The 16,936-nt window shown below is 53.0% G+C and overlaps 2 protein-coding genes across 3 annotated transcripts; one reads left to right on the forward strand and one right to left on the reverse strand.

Moving 5' to 3' along the window:
- The first annotated feature begins 3,786 nt into the window (after positions 1-3,786).
- On the forward strand, positions 3,787-7,312 carry GDF15 (growth differentiation factor 15). The gene is made up of 2 exons (XM_010386646.2): positions 3,787-4,321; positions 6,425-7,312. The coding sequence occupies exons 1-2, from the start codon at positions 4,045-4,047 to the stop codon at positions 7,072-7,074; spliced, it is 927 nt and encodes a 308-aa protein (XP_010384948.1). The 5' UTR covers positions 3,787-4,044; the 3' UTR covers positions 7,075-7,312.
- A 1,946-nt stretch (positions 7,313-9,258) lies between these two features.
- Positions 9,259-16,310, reverse strand: LRRC25 (leucine rich repeat containing 25). Of its 2 annotated transcripts, XM_030935719.1 has the most exons (4): positions 15,807-16,310; positions 15,281-15,465; positions 14,014-14,801; positions 9,259-10,237 (listed from the first exon to the last, which is right to left on the reverse strand). In XM_030935719.1, exons 3-4 carry the CDS (start codon positions 14,790-14,792, stop codon positions 10,099-10,101), a joined length of 918 nt encoding a protein of 305 aa, XP_030791579.1. In that variant the 5' UTR covers positions 14,793-14,801; positions 15,281-15,465; positions 15,807-16,310; the 3' UTR covers positions 9,259-10,098. The 2 variants fall into 2 exon arrangements, with proteins under 2 accessions (XP_030791579.1, XP_010384949.1); XM_010386647.2 differs by lacking the exon at positions 15,807-16,310 and having other exon boundaries at positions 15,281-15,472.
- Between the last annotated feature and the right edge of the window lie 626 nt (positions 16,311-16,936).

Consider the following 16,936-nt stretch of genomic DNA (forward strand, 5'->3'; position numbering starts at 1 on the left):
AGGCATGTGCCACCACGCCTGGCTAATTTTGCGTTTTTAGAAGAGACGGGGTTTCTCCATGTTGGTCAGGCTGGACTCGATCTCCCGACCTCAGGTGATCTGCTCACCTTGGCCTCCCAAAGTGCGGGGAATTACACCCGGCCTAAAAATTTTTTTGTAAAAATAGCCAAGTGTGGTGGCACATGCCTATAGTCCCAGCTACTTGGGAGGCTGAGGTGGGAGGATTGCTTGAGTCCGGGAGCTCAAGGCTGCAGTGAGCCAAGATTGCACCACTGCACTCCAGCCTGGGCAACTGAGCGAGACCCTGTCTCAAAAAAAAAAGAAAAAAAAAAAGTACTACCAGGCTGCAATGGTGTCCTTATTCCTTATTTCTTTTTTCTTTTTTTTTTTTTTTTTTTTTTGAGACAGAGTCTCACTCTGTCACCCAGGCTGGAGTGCAGTGGCGCGATTTCGGCTCACTACAAGCTCCGCCTCTCAGGTCCATGCCATTCTCCTGCCTCAGTCTCCCAAGTAGCTGGGATTACAGGCACCCATCACCATGCCCAGCTAATTTTTTTGTATTTTTAGTAGAGGTGGGGTTTCACCGTGTTAGCCAGGATGGTCTCGATCTCCTGACCTCGTCATCCGTCCACCTCGGCCTCCCAAAGTGCTGAGATTCAGGCGTGAGACGCCGCACCCGGCCTGGTGTCCTTATTTCTTGGGAAAGGATACAGAGGGTCAGAGAGGCACCCTCCTGTGTTCTTCTGCAAGAATGCATTCCTGAGACCTGGCCTGGCCGTGGTCACTGGAGTGTTTACTCTGCTTGCAGGGTCTGGGTAGTAGGGGACAGCTGGGTAGAAACGTGCAGGCTATAAAGCCAGACCCAAAGTGTCAGTGCGGTTCAGAAAGCAACTAGCACAGCCATACCCAGGCCAGGACCCGTGACCCAGCGTTGCTCTCAGATGCTGCTGATATTACAGATGTTGTCGGGGGCACCCTGGGGGGGCGCCCTGACTCTGCCCAGTGAGAACCTTCTGGGGTTCCTAGGACCCTTGGACAAGCACTCTGATCTGGATGACTCCAGGTTCCAGGAGTTGCAGAAATGCTACCAGGACCTTCAGAGCACAAGTTAGACAAGGAGAGCCAGGAGGACCCAGACCCCAGCCTTGTCCAAAAGCACAGGGGAGCTCTCAGAGACCTCCACCCCCAGGACAGCCCCTACGTCTCTTTTCTTTCTCTTTGAAGATGTTCTTAGTTTGGGACCGGGCACGGTGGCTAATGCCTGTGATCCCAGCACTTTGGGAGGCCAAGGCAGGTGGATAACGAGGTCAGGAGTTCGAGACCAGATTGGTCAACATGACAGGGTGAAACCCCATCTCTACATCAAATACAAAAATTACCCGGGCATGGTGGCACGCACCTGTAATCCCGGCACTTTGGGACACTGAGGCGGGTGGACCATCTGAGGTCAGCAGTTCAAGATCTGCCTGGCCAACAAGGTGAAACCCCATCTCTACTAAAAATGCAAAAATCAGCCAGGCGTGATGGTGCGCACCTGTAATCCCAGCTACTCGAGAGGCTGAGGCAGGAGAATCAATTGAACCCGGGAGATGGAGGTTGCAGTGAGTCAAGATCATGACACTGCACTCCAGCCTGAGCGACAGAGCTAGAGACTGTCTCGGGGAAAAAAAAAAAAAAAAAAAGGGGGGGCTGGGTGCAGTGGCTCATGCCTATAATCCCCACACTTTGGGAGACAGAGGCTGACAGATGACTTGAGGTCAAGAGTTCGAGACCAGCCAGGCCAACATGGTGAATCGTTGTCTCTACTAAAAATACAAAAATTAGCCAGGTGTGGTGACGCACGACTGTAATCCCAACTACTCGCGAGGCCTATATATTTTTTAAGATGGAGTCAGCCGGACGTGGTGGCTCACACCTGTAATCCCAGCACTTTGGGAGGCCGAGGCGGGTGGATCACAAGGTCAGGAGATTGAGACCATCCTGGCTAACACAGTGAAACCCCATCTCTACTAAAAATACAAAAAAAAAAAAAAAAAAAAGCTGGCCTGGTGGCAAGCACCTGTAGTCCCAGCTACTTAGGAGGCTGAGGCAGGAGAATGGCATGAACCCAGGAGGTGGAGCTTGCAGTGAGCCGAGATCGTGCCACTGCACTCCAGCTTGGGCGACAGAGTGAGACTCCATCTCGAAAATAAATAAATAAATAAATAAATAAAAAGATGGAGTCTTGCTCTATCTCCCAGGCTGGAGTGCAATGGCGAGATTGCAGCTCACTGCAACCTCCGCCTCCTAAGTTCAAACGATTCTCCTGCCTCAGCCTCCCAAACAGCTGGGATTACAGGCATGTGCCACCACGACCGGTTAATTTCTGAATTTTTTTTAGTAGAGACAGGGTTTCATCGTGTTGGTCAGGCTGGTCTCGAACTCCTGACCTCAGGTGATCCATCCACCTTGGCCTCCCAAAGTGCTGGGATTACAGGCGTGAGCCACTGCACCCGGCCTGGGGCTAGAGTTTTAGTTTTTAAGGGTTTTGGAGTGGGCTGAAGTGTGGAGGTCATTGCTTGGTGAGAGAGTGCAGGAGGTGAATTCATAGACAGTAAGAAACTATTCTCATGTGAATTCCATTCCTCTGCGGGGTCTTCACACTGGTGGGTGTCAGCAGTTAAGCTGGCATTCAGGATTTCAAAAACATCTTAAGTAATTATTTTAAAAAGTCTTATGATTCTAAGGTCGGAAATCCCATCTATGGCAAACAGTCAGTATCAGGTGCTGCAAGCAACTTGCAGTCACAAGGAAGGGGGTCAAAGTGCAGCCTGATTAATGCTTAATTATAACTAAATTTCTGTCCGGATTTTTTTTTTTTTTTTTTTGAGACAGAGTTTTGCTCTTGTTGCCCAGGCTGAAGTGCAATGGTGAGAACTCGGCTCACCGCAACTTCTGCCTCCCGGGTTCAAGCGATTCTCTTGCCTCAGCCTCCCGACTAACTAGGATTACAGGCATGTGCCACCAAGCCCGGCTAATTTTGTATATTTAGTAGAGACGGGGTTTCTCCATGTTGGTCAGGCTAGTCTAGAGCTCCTGACCTCAGGTGATTCGCGTGCCTCAGCCACCCAAAGTGCCAGGATTACAGGTGTGAGCCACCATGCCTGGTGCAGAATTCTTTTTTTTAGAGACGAGGTATTGCCGTCTTGCCCAGACTTGCCTCGAACTCCTGGGTTCAAGCAATCCACCCACCTCGGCCTCCCAAAGTGCTGAGATTATTGACATAAGCCACCATGCCTGGCCCCCAGAATTATGAATCCTGTGAGGATGGCTTCAAGGTGAGCGCTAAGCCAGACAAAAGGATAGTGTTTGGGAGCACCCTGCTTAGCTTGGAAAGATAATGTTGGAGAAGACTTCTTGGAAGAGGGGCTTTTTGCACAGAGTTTTGAAGAATGAGTAGGAGTTCTCCAGATGAGAATGAATAACTGCAATAACCAGTTTATCAAGCGCTTCCTATGTGTCTGGCCCTGTGCTTTACCCCTCATTTGACTACCTCTCCAGTGAGAGTCTCAGTCCCTTTCTTCCTGGTGAGGAAACAAGCATGACAGAGAGGAATAACACATCAAGTTTGCCCTTCCTGGCTCCATCTATCCCATTTTCCTCTGCTTCCTTTGTTTTTCACCGTCTTTAGCCTTTGACCCCAACCAAAAAGAGAAGAGAGGAAATCCCATGGGCACAGACAGACACTTCTTAAATTCCTGTCTGGAATTTTTCACATAGTAACAGTGTCTTTTTTCCTTCAGAAAGACTCCCAGGCTGGAATGGTGTCCTCATACTGAGGCCCAGAAACGTGCCCTAGCTTTACTAGGAGCGCCCCCACCTAAAGATCCTCCCCCTAAATACACCCCCAGACCCCGCCCAGCTGTGGTCACTGGAGTGTTTACTCTGCAGGCAGGGGGAAGAGGGCGGGACTGAGCAAGCAGAGACCGACAAAGTCCGGGGACTATAAAGGCCGGTCAGGCAGCATCTGGTCAGTCCCAGCTCAGAGCCGCAACCAGCACAGCCATGCCCGGGCAAGAACTCAAGACACTGAATGGCTCTCAGATGCTCTTGGTGTTGCTTGTGCTCTTATGGCCGCCGCATGGGGGCGCCCTGTCTCTGGCCGAGCCGAGCCGCACAAGTTTCCCGGGACCCTCAGACTTGCACTCCCAAGACTCCAGATTCCGAGAGTTGCGAAAACGCTACGAGGACCTGCTGACCAGGCTGCGGGCCAACCAGAGCTGGGAAGATTCGAACACCGACCTCATCCAGGCCCCTGAGGTCCGGATACTCACACCCGAAGGTAAGTGAAATCTTGGAGATCCCCTTCCACCCCCAAGCAGCCCCCATATCTAACCAGGAATTCCTCTTGTCTTGAAAAGCCCAGACCTACCTTTGAGCCTCAGTTGCCCCGTCTGTGCCCTGGGTAGAAACATCCTGGACCCCCTTGGGTCTGATGGGGTAGCTGATGCCTGATTTGCACCCACAACGTGGGAAGTTATAACCCGTTCCCAAATTGTAAATGGGGAAACTGAGGCACAGGGATGCCAGGGACCCTCCTGAATGTGCACAGCACCTGGGAAACCTGGGGACAGGGTCGGGTGTGGGGTGTGGGCATGGTCCCTGACCTGGGCTGGGGCCAGGATCCAAGAGAAAGGATGGGGGTGTGGTGCATGGATAGAGGTTTGTGATGGGCAGAACCAGTTGGAGCTGGTCTGAATCTGATGCAATCGCTTGTCAAGGCACTGCTAAAGTCACATGCAACAAGTGACTTGTTAGGGGAGGAGAGTATTTTCTCCATCTCTGTGCCCTCCATGGGTAAATGCACTGAGGCTCCAGGGGTGCAGGGCACCGGATGAAGTTTGGGCTGCAGTGGGACCCAGGAGGGGGCAGGCAGAGGGGCACACTCTTAGCCTGCCCTGACCCATCTGTGCTGTGTGACTCCAGGAAAACCTCTCACCCTTGCTGAGCCTGGCAACTAGGCCAAGACACCCTCAAACCCCAGTCTCCCTAACACTTGTACCAGCCTGAGGCGCTGTGATTCCTAGAGGCTCAGTAGTCTGGAATGTGATGGGTTTGGCACTCTTCATTTATTGGGATTACACCTGTAATCCCAGTACTTTGGGAGGTTGAAGTGGGAGCATCACTTGAGGCCAGAACATTGCAGCCTGGGCAATATAGCGAGACCCCATCTCTACCAAAAAAGTGTGTTTTTTTTTTTTTTTTTTTTTTTTTGGAGACAGAGTCTCGCTCTGTCGCCCAGGCTGGAGTTGGAGTGCAGTGGCCAGATCTCAGCTCACTTCAAGCTCTGCCTCCCAGGTTTTACGCCATTCTCCTGCCTCAGCCTCCGGAGTAGCTGGGACTACAGGCATCCGCCACCACGCCCGGCTAATTTTTTGTATTTTTTAGTAGAGACGGGGTTTCACCGGGTTGGCCAGGATGGTCTCGATCTCCTGACCTCGTGATACACCCATCTCGGCCTCCCAAAGTGCTGGGATTACAGGCTTGTGCCACCGCGTCCCGCACCAAAAAAGTTTTTTAAAAAATTAGCCAGACATGATAGTGCGTGCCTGTAGTCTCAGTTATTCAGGAGGCTGAGGCGGGAGGATCACTTGAACCCAGGAGACTGAGGCTGCACTGAGCCATGCACTCCAGCCTGGGTAACAGCAAGACCATAATAAATAAATAAGTGAAGCAAGTAAGTTTTTGACTGCCAGAAGAAAAGCAGAGCCATGGTAGGAATCTTAGTCTGTCTGAATATCAGATATACATTAATTCCTTCAGGTATTTACTAAGCACCTATTGTGTGTCAGGCACAGTGTCAGCCAAGCTGAGATTCTAAGCAGGGAATATGAATGACACACAAGGAAATAAAATAGGGTGCTTCCTATTTTAGGCAGGCTGGAAGGAGCCAGCCATGCTGAGATTCAGGGGAGAAATGCTCCTTTTTTTTTTTTTTTTTTTTTTTTTTAGAGGGAATCTTCCTCTGTTACCCAGGCTGGAGTGCAGTGGTGCGATCTTGGCTCACTGCAACCTCCACCGCTCCGATTCAAGCAATTCTCCTGCCTCAGCCTCCCGAGTAGCTGGAATCACAGGCGCCAGCCACCACGCCCGGCTAATTTTTTGGTATTTTTAGTAGAAGTGGGCGTTTCACCATATTGGCCAGGCTGGTCCTGAACTCCTGACCTCAAGTGATCGGCCCGCATCGGCCTCCCAAAGTGTTGAGATTACAGTCGTGAGCCACAGCGCCCGGCCGGAGAAATGCTCTTGGTAGGGGAATAAACTTGTGCAAAGGCGCCAGCGCCGTGGTGAGATCCAGCTTGGCGTGTTAGGGGAAATGGGCACCCCCGTTCCTGGAAAACGGTAGGCCTGTGGGTGACCAGCTTCCTTATCTGTCTTCCCACAGTGCGGCTGGGATCTGGCGGCCACCTGCACCTGCGTATCTCCCAGGCCGTCCTGCCCGAGGGGCTCCCCGAGGCCTCCCGCATTCACCGGGCTCTGTTCCGGCTGTCCCCGACGGCGTCAAGGTCGCGGGACGTGACACGACCGCTGCGGCGTCAGCTCAGGCTTGCAAGACCCCAGGCGCCGGCGCTACACCTGCGACTGTCGCCGCCGCCGTCGCAGTCGGACCAACTGCTGGTAAAGTCTTCGTCCGCACGGCCCCAGCTGGAGTTGCACTTACGGCCGCGAGCCGCCAGGGGGCGCCGCAGAGCGCGTGCGCGCAACGGGGACCACTGTCCGCTCGGGCCCGGGCGCTGCTGCCGTCTGCACACTGTCCGCGCATCGCTGGAAGACCTGGGCTGGGCCGATTGGGTGCTGTCGCCATGGGAGGTGCAACTGACCATGTGCATCGGCGCGTGTCCGAGCCAGTTCCGGGAGGCCAACATGCACGCGCAGATCAAGACGAGCCTGCACCGCCTGAAGCCCGACACGGTGCCAGCGCCCTGCTGCGTGCCCGCCAGCTATAATCCTATGGTGCTCATTCAAAAGACCGACACCGGGGTGTCACTCCAGACCTATGACGACTTGTTAGCCAAAGACTGCCACTGCGTATGAGCAGCCCTGGTCCTTAGACTGTGCACCTGCGCAGGGGATGCGACCTCAGTTGTCCTGGCCTGTGGAATGGGCTCAAGGGTCCTGAGACACCCGATTCCTGCCCAAACGGCTGTATTTATGTATCTGTTATTTATTATTAATTTATTGGGTTGACCTTTCTGGGAACTGGGGGGCTGGCCTGATGGAACTGTGTATTTATTTAAAACTCTGGTGAATAAAATAAAGCTGTCTGAAGCGCTCCCTGTGGTGTCCAGGATAAGGGAAGGTGACCTTGAGAAGATCCTCCTCTCCGTGGCTTCAGTTTCTCCGGGAGACCTTGGAGGGGGGAGTGGAAAGGCTCAAAGAACGAGTAGCAAGGTGTATTTGGAGACGCGAGGCCACTGGAAGGTGCTTACGACCCCTGTGGGCTCCAAGGGCAGCCTCGGCCATTCCTGACTCTGTCTCCATTTCTCTATTTCCCTGTTTCTGTTTCCCTTTATTTTTACTTTTTCGAGATGGGGTCTCATTCTGTTGCCCAGGCCAGAGTGCAGTGGCACAGTCACAGCTCACTGCAGCCTCAACCACACGGGCTCAATTGATCCTCCCACCTCAGCCACCTGAGTAGCTAGGACTACAGGCGCATGCCACTACACCCAGCTAATTTTTGTATTTTTGTAGAGACTGAGTTTCACCAGGTTGCCCAGGCTGGTGTTTCTGTTTCAGAAACAGCTGAGACCTCATACCCTTTTAAGTCTCAGCTTCCCTCCATCTTGCCTCATTCCTCAGAACTTCTCTCTTTGGGGGCTGAGGCAGAGGTCTCTGTCTCTGTCTCTATCACCATTCTGTTTTCTCTCCCAAGTTGGGAGTCACCTTTCCAAACACAGGCAGCTCAGAGGCAAGTCTATCTGCCACCAAGCGCTTTGTTTTGTGGCACTGTCCTCAACCTGAGTGGTGAATCCCATCACCCCTCCTGTTTGTGGCACTTCCATGTTAGTGACACCTCATTCTTTCATATATAAAGAGCAGGGAGGAACAAATAAGTTGTGAAGAATATTTTCATGCACACCAAATCTCCCAGGTTATATATAATTCCTGTTTAGGATCTTGGAATTCTGAGGTGTGCTGAGTCCAGCCCCCTCCCCACACCAAACTGCCTGCCCACCCTGAATCTCTGAAAGGAATGGCGATGGGTGTCTTCCGGGACACAGTACCCACTTCCAGCAGTGAAGTGTATCTGCTGGGAATGCCACCACCCACAGGCCAACCTGAATGACTGCAGGTTCCCCTTAACGTATTCAGTGAGTGCCCACTTTATGCCAGGCCCGGGACACAGCAGTAAGAAGACACACAAGAATCACCCCACTTTGTGGAGCTCGGTTGAGTGAAGGGGACAAATGAGTAAATCCTAAGAAAGTAGTTGATTGCAGTAAGATTTGTGCTGGGGATTCAATCCATCAGCTCATTAGTGAATGGAGGCAGAGGTGATCTAGATAGTTGGATGGGGAGGCCTCCCTGGGGAGGTCCCATTTGAGCTGAAACCTGGAGGAAGAAAAGCAGTCAGGGAGCGAGTAGTTGAGGGTGGACATTGAAGGTAAATGCAAACAGCAAGTGCAAAGACCCTGCGACGGGAGCAGGCTCACTTCAGTCACAGCAAAGCTGGTGAAAATGGGCGCCTAGGAGGCTTCAAAATTAAACTCGATACCAAAAGAAGCAGATGGCATCACTGAGTCTTTCCCCAAATAACAGCTGTTGGCTTTGCAAGGTACAGTGCTGGGCCTGTGCCTTCTCTGTGCCTCTCCAGGCTCTTGCAGAAGTTGGTCCACCCACCCAGCATGCCCTTTCCTCTCCAATTCTCAAACTCCTATGCATCCTTCAAAACCCACTGCAGATTCCCCTCTTATATGCAGCCTTATTCAAACTCGTTCAATTGTCTCCGTGTGGGGACTGTGCCCCCATTCTTCCCTTTGGCCCAGGCTTGATCTCCTAGGACTGAGGGTACTTGTCTCTAGTTCTATCTCCTCCAGATTGGAGGATTGGGCAGGGACCAGCTGATAGGAAACCCAGCTGAGTCATGAGCCTGAAAAAACTCTTGAAATACAGATGTCTGTGAGTCATTAACTCTGCCTGAGAAGAAACCATGGACAGCTTCTCAGAGGAGGCGGCATTGCATCAGGGTCTTGAAGGATTTTCTCAGAATATTAGAGCTAAAGCAATATATATACATTTTTATTTTGGGGTGGTGTGGGCTGCACTGGGGGCCGAACCTGGAGATGAGGAACCTGGGAAGGGGCCCTGAGAGGGGCAGAAGGGAGGAATGTGGTTGGGCACGGTGGCCACGCCTGTAATCCCAGCACTTCGGGAGGCCGAGGTGAGCAGATCACTTGAGGTCAGGAGTTCGAGACCAGCCTAGCCAACATGGCGAAACCCTGTCTCTATTAAAAATACAAAAATTAGCTGGGCATTGTGGCAGTTGCCTGTAATCCCAGTTACTTGGGAGGCTGAGGCAGGAGAATCACTTGAACCCGGGAGGCGGAGGTTGCAGTGAGCCGAGATCACACCACTGCACTCCAGCCTGGGTGACAGAGTGAGATTCGGTCTCAAAAACAAACTAACAAACAAAACAACAACAAAACAAAACAAAACAGGGATGGGAGGTGGGGAGCAATTTGGGAGTCTCAGATGGAGACTTGGTCTTAGAACTCAGAAATCCCCACCTTGAGGAACCTACTCACCCTGAGCCTCATTAGCCTCAAAGCATTTATTGAGCACTGCCTGTACATCCACAGGAGGGTGACGACAGGATTCACACAGTGACTCTCCTGTCTCCTTGTTGGGGGTCTCTCCTCTTCTCCCTCTAGGAGCCGAGCGGGCTGAGGAGCAGCATAGGAGACAGGGAGGGGGCGGCAGAGCTTCCTGGGGCCTCAAGGATCCTTTCCTGTCCCCATTCTTCAGATGGGGAAACTGAGGCCCGGGAGGAGTTAGGATGCCCTGAGTCACCCAGCAGGGACTGAAGGGGGTCTGGGTGGAGGTTGGGACATCTTAGGCTCAGCGCCCAGGGATCACGTACTCCTCTTCATCCATCGGGGCCTGGCCCAGTGTCTGCAGGTTACAGTAGACAGGCTGGGAGGCCAGGTCGATGCCCTTGTAGTTCATGTAAAAGTCATTGTCCTCTGAAGGGTGAGCCCTGGGGGGACACACAGACCAGGGGTAAGTGAGGGAGTGGGAGGACTCACGGGACAGGCACATGAGCTTTGAGAAAGTTCCAAGTGGGCTAGGTACTCTGGCTCACGCCTGTAATCCAGCACTTTGGGAGGCTGAGGCGGGTAGATCACCAGAGGTCAGGAGTTCAAGACCAGCCTGGGCAACATGATGAAACTTCGTCTCTACTAAAAATACAAAAATCAGCCAGGCATGGTGGCACATGCCTGTAGTCCTAGCTACTTGGGAGGCTGAGGCAGGAGAATCGCTTGAACCCAGGAGGTAAAGGTTGCAGTGAGCTGAGATCGTGCCATTGCATTCCAGCCTGGGAGACACAGCGAGACTCTGTCTCAGAAGATTAAAAAAAAAAAAAAGAAAGCTTCAGCGTGGCTCAATCCACCCCAAATATTTACATATGGGAAAACTGTGGCACAGGGTAGTTCTGATTCCCAGCCAGCCCCACCTCTCTCTGAGGAGTGGGAGGGGAGTGATTTAGGGAAGGTCCTGTGGGTGGAACGCTGTGGTCTGAGGACCCTGAACCCTTTCTCCTTCCTTAAAAATGAGATAGCGGCCAGGCATGGTGACTCACGCCTGTAATCCCAGCACTTTGGGAGGCCAAGGCAGAAGATCTGCCTGAGGTCAGCAGTTTGATCTGCTTGAGGCCAGGGCCACTGGGCCATCCTGGGCAGCATGGTGAGATCCCATCTCTACAAAAAATAAAAAAATTATTCGGGTGTGGTGACATGCGCCTGGAGGCCCAGCTACTCGGGAGGCCGAGGTGGGAGGATCGCTTGAGCCTGGGAGGTCGAGACTGCAGTGAGCTGTGACCAGGCCACTGTACTGCAGCCTGGGTGACAGAGGGAGACCCTGTCTCAAAAAAACAAAAATTGAGGTAGCTGTTCATTATTACATTAAAATCTAAATTTTTGTTTCCTCTTGAAAAATCGGAAGCTCTGGCCACATCAGTCACATGCACACAAGTGGCTGCACCCACACTGTCTCCTCCTTTCGATGGGAAATATTTTCCCCACCGAAGCAACTGACTTTGTGGCCCTCATATATAAAAGCAAGTCTCTGAGCCTCAGTTTCTGCATCTATAGAATTGACCAAGGAGCAGGGAGCTACTTAGGAATATTTGTTAAGGCCAGCAAGACCCCCAGAGAACTTTCCTGCCTCCTGAACATTCTAATTCCAACCCAGCTCCTCCTGTAAAAAGGGCCACTGGGCCAGGTGTGGTGGCTCACGCCTATAATCCAAGCACTTTGGGAGGCCAAGATGGGCAGATCACCTGAGGTCAGGAGTTCGAGACCAGCCTGGCCAACATGGCAAAACCCCGTCTCTACTAAAATTAGAAGGGCACAGTGGCGGGCGGCTGTAATCCCAGCTACTCAGGAGGCTGAGATAGGGTGCAGGAGAATTGCTTGAACCCGGGAGGTGAAGGTTGCAGTGAGCCAAGATCGTGCCATTGCACTCTAGTCTGGGCAACAGAGCGAAAAAGAAAAGAAAAGAAAAAAAAAAGGCAAAAGGGCCACTTTGAGTATATAGCATCTATCAGTCAATTATACTCTAGTATGAATTGCCCGCCAACACCTAAGGGGTTGTGGGGGAACGAACAGGACTGGGACGCAGGGTTTCTGTCCTGCCTTTTTTGACTGGCTATGTGATCTTGGACAAGTCATTTCCCTGCCTCCCAGAGCCTCCATGTCTGTAACTGTAAGATGCAGGGTAGAAATGACACAGTCAATTCTAAACACAGTGTTTCTGGAGGCCAGGTACATAAAGGAGGCTAATCCGGAAGCCTCGGGGATAGGGAGGCCACGGTGAATATCAGAGCACAAGCTGCTTTTGTGAGTCCAGTGTCTTCAACACCCTGCCTCAGATCATTTCTTCTTTTGAGCCATGTTTACATCTGCTTTGCATATTTTCTTCTTTCTCACCGACAGTCTTCCGATAGCCTCCCCACCTCCTGGCACGGACTCTGCTGCCCAAACAGCTGTGGCTGTGGCCCCTTCCTGCCTGGTCCTCCCTGTTCCCCTCAGGCCTCAGCTTTCAAGTCATCCCTTCTCAAAAACCATTCACAGCAAATTCTCTGTTCTTTCCCGCCTCTGGGTCTCTGCCCCTGAGGGTCCCGCCCCTTGAAATTCCCTCCACTCCCTTTTCCAACCTAGAAAAGTTTTTCTTTTCTTCTTCTTTTTTTTTTTTTTTTGAGATGGAGTCTCACTCTGTCACCCAGGCTGGAGTATTATAGTGCAATCTGGGCTCACTGCAACTTCCACCTCCTGGGTTCAAGTGATTCTTACTGCCTCAGCCTCCCAAGTAGCTGGGATTACAGGTACCCATCACCACGCCCGGCTAATTTTTGTATTTTTAGTAGAGACAGGGTTTCACCATATTGGCCAGGCTGGTCTCGAACTCCTGACCTCGTGATCCTCCCGCCTCGGCTTCCCAAAATGCTGGGGTTACAGGCATGAGCCACCGTGCCCAGCCTAATTTTTGTATTTTTTAGTAGAGACAGGGTTTCACCATGTTGGTCAGGCTGGTCTTGAGGTCCTGACCACTGACCACCTGGGCCTCAAAAAGTGCTGGGGTTACAGGCGTGAGCCACCGCGCCCTACCCCAACCTAGAAAAGTTCAACTCATTTGTCTAAGCCCAGCAACATCATCTAGAAGCTGGCAGCAGTGGCTCACACCCATAATCCCAGCACTTTGGGAGGCTGAGACATGAGGATCACTTGAGGCCAAGAGTTTGAGACCAGCCTGAGAAACATAGCAAGACCCCCATCTCTATGAAAAATACACAAATTATTTGGGTGTGATGGCAGGTGACTGTGGTCCCAGCTACTCTGGAGACTGAGGCAGGAGGATCACTTGAGGCCAGGAGTTTGAGGCTGCACTGATCTGTGATCGCACCACTGCATTCCAGTCTGGGCAACAGAATGAGACCATCTCAAAAAAAAAAAAAAAAAGGTCATCTAGTGGTGATGGGACTTTGTAGGGCACCTCCTTAGCATCTCATGTGTGTCGTGGGGAAAAGGAGGGCTGTCCCCATTCTATGGAGACAGAAATGGAGGTTCAGAGACAGCCTTGGGTCACATGGGACCTGGGCCTATGCTGCTGACCGCCACCGCAGAGCCCCAACTCCACTGAAGCAGTTGCCTCCTGTCTCCCCATCCTTGGCCGCCAGAAACTGGGTTTACAGGTCATGAGGGGGAAGCTTGTCCCATATATGGGAACTCACTTAATTCTTACCCCCAACACACTGTGATGGGGACTGTAGTTCTCCCTCGTTTTACTTTATTTTACTGATTTTATTTTTGAGATTGAGTCTCACTCTGTCACCCAGGCTGAAGTGCAATGGCACGAACTCGGCTCACTGCAACCTCTGATTCCCAGGTCCAAGCGATTCTCTTGCCTCAGCCTCCTGAGTAGCTGGGACCACAGGCGCCTGCCACCATACCCGGCTAATTTTTGTATTTTTAGTACAGACGAGGTTTCACCGTGTTGGCCGGGCTGGTCTTGAACTCCTGACTTCAAGTGATCCGCCTGCCTTGGCCTCCCAAAGTGCTAGGGTTACAGGTGTGAGCCACCACGTCCAGTCTTCTACCCATTTTATAGGTGAGGAGACTGAGTCTCAGAGAAGTAAAGCTACTCACCTAAGATCCCACAGCCTGCAAGCAGCAGAGCTGGGATTTGAACACCGGCCATCTGGGTGTGGAGCCTTACTATTCACCACTTTGACAGGTGTCTCTATGGGTTACTTACCCTTGTTCAGTCCACTGGTGCTCGGCTGCTGGCTGGCCCACAAACATGTTCTCATAGTCAGGAGTGGAGGGGCGGGGTGGCGTGGCCACTTGGGGCTTGGGGGTGCTCCGGCTGCCATACCGTGGTTGCAAGCCTAAACTGGGCTTGGGCCTATCCTGAGCAGGCCAGGGCTTGTCCAGGTCCCGGCTCCTGGCTCCTCGGCATCGCCAGAGTCTCCAGGCCAGCACGGGGCCAGCGATGGCAAGTCCGAGAAGTAGGCACCCACTGACTGCCACTGCCCCAATGGTTGCAGGGGCCAGGCCGGGGGCGCAGCTGACCTCCAGGAAGGCAGAGAGGTTGTGCTGGAAGCTGGTTGTGTCCCAGCAGAGCAGAGGCTTCTGGCCAGAGCAGTTGTCTCGCCGGACCTCGTGCCAGGACTCCAGGGCACAGCTGCAGTCAGCCCTCAGGTCAAGGTCACAGCGGGCAGCCAGCGCCCCATCCACACGGGATAGTGGGTTGTGTAGCACGTTCAGGACCTCAAGCTTCTGCAGGTGGGCAAAGAAGGTCACTGGAAGCTCTCGCAGGCCATTCCCAGACAGGTCAAGGAGAAGCACGTTGCTGGCCCGCAGAGACTGGTTGAGGGGCAGGCTCAGGCCACGGCCACTGAAATTCAGGCACGTGGCACTGAACTCCGTGTTCCAGTCCACATCCGTGGAGGGCATGGTGCATGACGGTTCCTGGCTGTCTGACTCCTGCAGCAGCAGCGGCAACAGCAGCGTCCATGCCAGGGTGCCCCCCATTCAAGCAACCTACATAGAGACACCGGAATCCTAGCCCTGACCTCAGCCCTGTGGTCGCCCTTGCCTCCACCTCTAGTGTTTATGATTATACCTTAGACCAATTCAAGCCGCTTCTGAAATGATACAACGCAGCCCCAGTCTGGTTGCCTCCTTTGGCTGCTGGGCTGCCTCAGTCTCCCCTTCTGGGAAATGGGTAGGTAACCCCGGTGCCTAGCGGGCTTCAAAGGCGAGGAAGAGACCCGGCCCAGTTAACCCCTTCTTCTAAGTCCTGAACATTTGGGGCGCCCTCGTTGGCCAGGACGGGACCCTATGCAAATAAGCGGTTGCCTCGGAAATGGCCCCGCCCCTTGATCCCGCTCCTAGTATCTCCCAGAACCGCGGGTCCTGGGAAGTCCTGGGATAGGGTGGAGTGGGGGCTGCTGAGAGGGACCTCCCAGGTCTGATTTGCAGTCCCTGCACAGGTGCAAGTTCTAGAGCCTCAGTCCTACCTTTTGGGTCCTACTGCCACGCTTTTGCCTCGGTGGTGCTGGAAAAGCGACGGCGCCCAGAGGCTGCGTCCTGGCCCACCTGGACACGGGGACCGCAACGGCCAGCACCCTCCGCAGCGCTGCTGGGGTCGCCGGCGTTCCTCTGGCTCTGCACCCAGCGACTCAGGGGGAAGAGGAACTGGTATCTGGGTGGAGTGCAGAGGGGAAGAATGAAGACAGAGATCCGCCCCCTTGCAGGGCCTCAAGGTTCTTATGAGAGGTGGATGGAGGGCAAGGGGGAGGGGTGGCCCAGGGTCCTGCTTCCCTCTTGCTAGAACCCAGTGACTTCATGTCCTCTATTAGCATCCCAACCGACAGCCACCTCATCAATTCGCTTCTCGATCTCAGCTCAGTTGGCTCCCAGCTCATGCAGTCATTTATTCATTCAACAAACATCACCCACGCTGGGCCCCCAAGAGGCCTCAGCCCTGACCAGGTCCTTAAGGAGCTATCTTAAGAGAGGACAGAGTTGGACATAGACACTCACAGTCCCATGCAGTCAAGGAAGGTCCAGAGGGAAAGACTGGGTCCTGGAAGGCTTCCTGGAGGAGGAGGCATTACAGATGGGGCTTCAACACATGAGTAGGAGTTCACCAAGATTCCTCAAACCTATAATTGGCTCTCCAAGCTCCTCCAAGCCCCTCCCACTGTGTTCTTGCACAATGGCACCTCTGTGCTGGAGGGGACAGTGAGGAGGGCTCCCAGCAGCTTGAGAAAATGTAGCTGGCTGCGATAGCATGGTTAGGAGTGGAGAGGATAGAAGAAATTGGTGGCAGGGGAAGAGGTCCATGTGGAGCCAAGGCAGGTGTGTGGGCAGAGGGGCACTGGCTCAAGAAGTCCCTCTGGAGTGAACCTGGTGTCTGGGGTGGGCAACGTGGGGAGGAGGCTGAGGTTCCAGAAGCAGATGGGGGCCTGAGGCAGACTGGAGGGGTAGTAGTGACAAAAGTGATACTGAGGAGGGGTGGCCTGGGAGAAGGTCTCACCTGAACCTGGTGTCAGACGGACCAGGTTCCAACCTATGCCAGCCCCTGACTCACTGTGCCACCTTAACTGTATGTGCCACCATGTCCACAGCTGTCAAATGCACAGAGGCTTCTCCAGGATCTGGGAGGGTGGGAGTCCACTCCCCCACGTTTTCCCCTCTCCTCAGCCTCTGTCCTTCCCATCACCAAACTCCGAGAAATGGTCAAAGGCTTTGAACCAAGACATTGAAGAAAACGCTGGAAACTGCTCTTCAACATGTCCAGAGATGCTCATTCTTGCCAGGTGCAGTGGCTCACGCCTGTAATCCCAACACTTTGGGAGGCTGAAGTGAACAGATCGCTTGAGCCCAGGAGTTCAAGACCAGCCTGGCCATCATGGTGAAACAACATCTCTACTTTAAAATATACAAAAATTAGCCAGGTGTGGTGGTATGTGCCTGTAGACCCACCTACTCGGGAGGCTGAGGCAGGAGAATCGTTTGAACCCAGGAGGCGGAGGCGGAGGCGGAGGCGGAGGCTGCGGTGAGCTGAGATCAGTCCACTCCATTCCAGCCTGGGCAACAGAGTGAGACCTGTCTCAAAAAAAAAAAAAGTTCACGCTTAATAAGAAAACTGCAAATTACAAACTGTTTGT

The sequence above is a fragment of the Rhinopithecus roxellana genome, chromosome 8, assembly GCF_007565055.1.
Source record: "Rhinopithecus roxellana isolate Shanxi Qingling chromosome 8, ASM756505v1, whole genome shotgun sequence".
In the NCBI taxonomy this organism is placed as follows: domain Eukaryota; kingdom Metazoa; phylum Chordata; class Mammalia; order Primates; family Cercopithecidae; genus Rhinopithecus; species Rhinopithecus roxellana.

Excerpts from the sequence above, each read along its gene's own strand:
- GDF15 (XM_010386646.2), top strand. The coding sequence starts at position 4,045 with ATGCCCGGGCAAGAACTCAAGACACTGAATGGCTCTCAGATGCTCTTG. Across the intron at positions 4,322-6,424 it reads CCGGATACTCACACCCGAAG|TGCGGCTGGGATCTGGCGGC; the intron begins GTAAGTGAAATC and ends GTCTTCCCACAG.
- LRRC25 (XM_030935719.1), bottom strand. The coding sequence starts at position 14,792 with ATGGGGGGCACCCTGGCATGGACGCTGCTGTTGCCGCTGCTGCTGCAG. Across the intron at positions 10,238-14,013 it reads CACCAGTGGACTGAACAAGG|GGCTCACCCTTCAGAGGACA; the intron begins GTAAGTAACCCA and ends GTGTCCCCCCAG.